Source organism: Rhamphochromis sp. 'chilingali', assembly GCF_963969265.1.
Source record: "Rhamphochromis sp. 'chilingali' genome assembly, chromosome: 10".
Classification (NCBI taxonomy): Eukaryota; Metazoa; Chordata; class Actinopteri; order Cichliformes; family Cichlidae; genus Rhamphochromis; species Rhamphochromis sp. 'chilingali'.
Window position 1 is genome coordinate 2832018 of NC_137937.1, and position 6082 is coordinate 2838099.

Below are 6082 nucleotides of genomic sequence, written 5' to 3' on the forward strand. Positions count from 1 at the left end.
TTTAACATTCATCCACACATCCACGTCCACATCTGGCTGCTTGACTGACAGCATCCCAACAGGCAGCCGTAGCAAATCAATGTGTACTAGGCCTCACTTTCTCTACCAGAAGAGAAAAAAAAGAGTCAAAATTTTGATATTAAAGTTGAAAATCTATTTTGAGAAAAAAAAAAGTGTGTAAAAAATGAAAAATGTGTAAAAATGTGGAGATTACAGTTGTTGTTTCAAGACAAACTGCTACAGTTGCTACACTTTCTGAGCTGTTGAAATCCTTCTTCAGAATCAGTTTTAGCAACAAGAAAGTATTTAAACATATTGTGGTGATGAGTATAGGAGTATATAAATGGTTACATCCTCGTGCAGTAAAGTGGATTTATGATGTATCACAAGACAGATCCGAGACGACAATCTACACAATCAACACAAGGCTTTTGTAGAGAACAGCGGAGGCAGTTTGTCTTGGTTAAATTCTCAAAATCCTTTTTTTAAGAGTCACAAAACAGACAGAAACACAAGACAATAAATATACTTTGTATATGAAGCACCCCTCATAAAATCAGCAATAAGAAATTCATCCTCTGTGTGTGGAAACGGAGGTCTCGGGCTCATGTGGTCTGATGAAACTGCAGATTGCAAAAAAGTAAAAGAGTTCACAATTCACATTAGTTTCTGTTACAACTGCTTTTTCATTGCATGTGAAAAGCTGCATACTGCAGAGGCATAAGCGTTACTGTGCACTCCTGACACTTTTTCTTTGGTCGAGTTTCTAAATGTGTTTTAATGAAGAACTCTATTAGAACGTAAACAGAAGGAAGATTTGATTAACTATTTATCAGTTATATGGCAGCAGTCTTATCGTTGTATAGATCCATTCACTGAAAAATCTAAAGAGAGCTGAAACAGAAAAAAAGGCTGCTTTGACTGACGGGCATCCCAACAGGCAGCTGGCAGTTTCACGTCATCTACACAAGGCACATTTAAGGAAATTGTTACTTTGAGTCCTGACATAGCTGGCAGGAAAAAAAAGCTGCTGTCAGTAGTTGTCACTGTAGAGCTCCGCCCCTAACAACTCTACATGCTGACACTCCTCAAGAGAGGCAGTCATTGTGTTACTGGATACAAATTACTGAGGATAACTTCAGCTCTGGTAAGATCTTTAAAACAATTGCAATTACAAGAAAGTACAAGACTTACATATTTTACTTTGCTTTTGCTTTAAAGCATGTGGTTCATTCATATATATGCGTCACATATGTATGATTGTAGCCAATGAAATCTTTCACATTTTCATGTAAGCTTAGAAATAACAAGAAACTGTGAGAAATTACACAAGTACAGTTCTAACTGTAAAAGTAAAAGAACATTAATATTTCAGACTGTGGACTAATGAGCAAGAAGATGTACTTTAGTGCTCCTCCGAACCAAAGGTCAAATTTCCTTGAGTTAAGGAGATGAAACTGATTTTATCAACTCATTGTTCCAAAAAACACTCTTAAATGTAAACAGTTATCGTGGACAGTATGGCATCTAAAAGTGTCAGAAGAGCTGTTAGTTTGATCTTAGACACAAGGTTGGTAAGAGTTAAGCACGTGAAGCTGTAAAACTCTTTGTGGAAACTGAATCAGTTGCATCAAATGCAGGAACAGGCAGACCAAAGGTGAGCTCACTATTGGAAGATCAGTTCAGTGAGAGATAGAAAAGATACAGATACAGGGTTTGATTCCACAAAAAAGCACAGGTCCTATCAACAGGTGGTGTTCTTAGAGGAAAGTCTTCAAAACACTGTTCAGAAAGATAAAGCAGGACAAATGGCTCATGCAGACAAAGACATCCAAACATTTTACAAGAAGAAGCAGCAGCTCAAGATTCAAAACTGCATATAGGTTAATAGAATTCTTCCAAAAATTCTTGGATCCAGATCTCTAAAATCTCTGAAATCACAGGCATCATGAATTCTACTAACAGACATGATTTTTACATTACCTCTACCAGGGAGGTTAAAGTCTGAAGACAGAAGAAGACAAACATAACTGCATGTCACCTGACCTTAGCTCCACTGAACACTGACGCTGTTAGGAAAGCTGCCACATCACGCTGGGATGATGTCTGAGTCACCAGAATCTGGAATCCATGCAGCTCTTCACTCATTACTACAGCACATAGGATAGTGCAATTCAAAATGTTCAGACAGGATCATAGAAAGCCTGACAGTAAGAAAGTACCAAGCAGTTAATAAGCCTATTTAAGCCTGATGCATACAGGAGACATTTATTTATTTGTGAATAACAAATAAGAAAAAACGCAGACTGTTGTACTCAGACAGGCAGTTTCAAAGCTGAGCCTGAAGTCATATCAGCATGGGCAACAAGGGAAACTGCTTCAATCTCAAACTGTGCTGAGATTGAAGCAGATTGAAGAGAATGTGGCCGGATTTCTTAAAAGTTGTTCATTATTCATTCAGCATTATGAATAAATAATGAAAAAGAGTGCAAGGGCAATAATATAGAAAAGATTCAGTAAGAATAAACAGATCAAAGGAAAAAAGAATGAATAAAGTGAGATTAACATGAGGCACTGAAACTGAATCTGTTGAGTACTTTACTCTTACTTTTCTGAAGTGGATTGTTTGAATGGTTTCAAGGTGAACCATGCTGCTGTGCAGTTTTACCACAGTAAAATGTCAGGAAGCCTTGTTTTGGGGAAGCAAGATGATGGACACGGATGTGTAGGTGTGTTTATAAAGGAAAAACAAACACACACTTCTCAGTTGCAGAACAGCATCAACAAAATGAAAGGATTTCTCTCCACGAGCTTTCTCTTTTTGGGAGGAATTGGCTAAACATACTGCCAATTCAGAGTTCAAACAAAGGCTTTGGGAGCCTGAAGTGACTGTCACTCACAGTCCTCAATAAACAGGAGCAGATGGCATTAAATGGTTAAAATAATAATCCAGAAGCAGGACAATAATACTAATATATTTGCATGCTGATTGGTCAGTTAAGGATTCCTAACAGCACACAACACTTCAATGGCATTTGATTACCCAGTTTATCTCAACTCTATTAAACAGATGGTAAAAATTGCCAGTAAAATGTTACCCCGTGTAATTTAAGGCCTCATTTATTTTCAGCAATCTCTTGATCAATCCCAAGGAGGGTTAGGGTTGCTTGCGTGAAAGGGTGAATGAGGCAAGTTGTGTAAAGTGCTCTGAGTGCTGGGTTAGAGTAGAAAAGAGGCACCGGTTCATTTACATTCAAATCAAAACAGCCAAATCCTCAACAAAATCTCAACTAATAAGCTTTTAAAAAAACAAGCAAACAAAAATCACCTAGAGAAGTGTGGTGGTTATGTAAGCCCCAATAAACCCCAAGCAAACACACAAGGTTACAAAAACTGAGATGTGCACAACTGGCCAAAACCATACCAAAATGTGACTTGCACCAGTATGTGTGTCATTTTGGGGCAAGAACAGTGAGTACAAAGGGCCCATTTATATTCACTGCTGCAACCTTGTGTCACAGTCACTTGTATTTAAAACCGCCATTGAGGTACAGGAGCCGCTGCAGTATTATCCTGAACAACAGGTGTCGACACTCAGACAATATTGTCACACAAACGCTGATGTAAAAGAGGAAGAAGTCAAAACCAGAAGCCAAGAATTTGTCATGTGTTTGTTTTTCACAAGGTCCAGAATTTTCAAACTGTTCCAACGTCTCCCTCTGTATGTCTGTATGTCTCTGCGCGGGAACATTAAACCGACACAACCATACACTTGCGTCTTGCCTTGGTCGCCACAGCTGAACAGCTTACAAAAAGATACACATGGTGTGACACCCACGACACAGGCAACGCAGTGAGCATAACTACCCATTACTCTCTTTGGAGCCAGCCTCAAGCGGTCAAACTACAGCTTTTGCCACATGACTGTGTTGTGATGATTGCTTTGTTTTCTCACAGGTGTAAGGAACTCAAAGATGCCTGGTGAAGTTCTCTCTCAGCTTGGGAATAACAGCAATGCTTCTGACCTTTGCCTGGCGGAGAGTCAGCATGTGTCCATCACCATCCTGCTCTGCCTGGTCTTCTTCATTGGCTTCCTCCTGAACACCTTCAGCCTGTGGGTGTTCTGCTGCCGGTTGCCCTGCTGGACGTCTGGAACCACGCTGCAGTTCCACCTGGCCCTCAGCGATGCCATCGCCACACCAGTCACTCCCATGATGGCAGTTTACTTTGCTATGGGTAACAACTGGCCATTCGGTCAGTTCCTGTGTCAACTCAAGATTGCCCTGCTGAGTTCACATTTCTATGGCAGTACCATTTTCCTCACTCTCATCAGCATTCATCGGTATGTGGCTGTTGTTCACTTCAACAGGAGCTCTTGTATAAAACGGAAGGAGTTTGTCAGGAAGCTCTGCGCTGGAGTTTGGTCTCTGCTACTGATCCAGGCTCTGATCTTTGCTTTTACTCTTCCTACCACCACAGAAGGGAAAAACAAACAATGTCTCTCCATTCATCAGACCAAACTGACAGAATCCTACTTTGTCATTAACTTCATCCTGTTTATCTTCGGGTTTTTACTCCCTTTCTTTGTGTCTGCTGCATGCTATAGCCGTCTAGCAAACACCTTAACTCGCTTAAACATTAGCACAGCTAAAGGTCTGAAAGTGAAGGTGAAATCTCAGAGGATGATAGGTGTGTGTCTGGTTATATTCGCTTTGTGCTTCCTGCCTCTGAATGTGGTACGGACTGTAGGAGTCATATTAAAAAAATACTACCCGCAACAATGCCATCTTCTCCTTCAGTTTGAGACAGCATATTACGCAACCTGGATTTTTGCGGGAGTAAACAGCTGCCTGGATCCACTGTTGTACTACTTCGGTTCGCAAAACTTTCGAGATACCTTCCAGTCTTTCAGGAAGGGGCAGGTAGACATTCAGAACAGAAGTGATTCAGAAATGACTGGAAATTTCTAACATGTGGATATGACATGGATATGACTGGTATCTGAGTCCCAAGATCCAGTGTTGGCGAAAGACTATGTTTGAAATTCCCATTTAGAAACAACACAGATGTTATATAGTTAGCTGGTTTACAGTGAAGATCTCTCTACGTACCCAAAATATTAACAGATATCACACAGTACCCATCTTTTATCTATTATTTCACAACTATCTTATACACAAAACTATTTTCTGTATTTTTTCCTTTTCTATATATATTACTAAATGGTGGTGGTAGTAATCACCATATTTATGAACTGCACTGGGGACCAGCGAGTGGGTGGGATTGTTAATAAACTTACAAACCATACAGCAGACATTCATGATTGCATCCCACCAAACCATGACAGTCTGTATTATAAGGGACTCTGGAATGATCTCATGTATTCTAACATTTTCAGTATCACCTGTGCGTTTCCTGTTGTCACATGCCAAACTGCCAGCAAGAAAACCATGTCATGTGTTGCCACACCACACTCCAAGTTTCACATCCAGACTCCAGCCTGTGGTTAGACAATAAAAGCACCTAGGTTAAGGTAAAGGAAAGACCATGGTGTGAAACTAAATGTTGGCTCTGAAGTCACTGTGTTCTCTGTGTATTAAAGTAACTGTCTTATAATAAAAAACAACTCCATATCTTGGTTGTGCAAGTTTTATATTATAGAAGACACAGAAATAATGTCTTTAAAATGGGTTTTCTTTATTTTAACCCTCAAAAAAGTTCAAAGAGACAGAATTCAAAAATATAATTAGTGGGCCCATAAAAGAGGTCAACTAAATATAACTCTAATCAAAACACAACTTCCAGAAACTGAAACAAAGTTGACACAATTTAACTCACAAACTGGCCTAATCGCAAAGACACAGGAGGGTAGATTTTATAGTGGTCGGCATTCAAAGCCCTCAGCCCTCGGCCACGCCTTTTGCCCAGACAGGAAACAGCCACCGCCCCAAACCAGGTAACTCAAAGAAAGAAAAACATAATTAATATAACAAAAAACATCTTTAGAAAAACCACACAATGCCATTATGTGCACGCTTCATTAAATTAGTGTCAGGTTTAAGTAAAAACATTAATGAATTAT

General features: G+C 39.6%; 1 protein-coding gene across 1 annotated transcript; it reads left to right on the forward strand.

Moving 5' to 3' along the window:
* The first annotated feature begins 1090 nt into the window (after positions 1-1090).
* Positions 1091-5618, forward strand: LOC308404344 (P2Y purinoceptor 2-like). Its single transcript, XM_080894373.1, has 2 exons — positions 1091-1147; positions 3958-5618. The coding sequence occupies exon 2, from the start codon at positions 3975-3977 to the stop codon at positions 4968-4970; it is 996 nt and encodes a 331-aa protein (XP_080750499.1). The 5' UTR covers positions 1091-1147; positions 3958-3974; the 3' UTR covers positions 4971-5618.
* Positions 5619-6082: the final 464 nt, after the last annotated feature.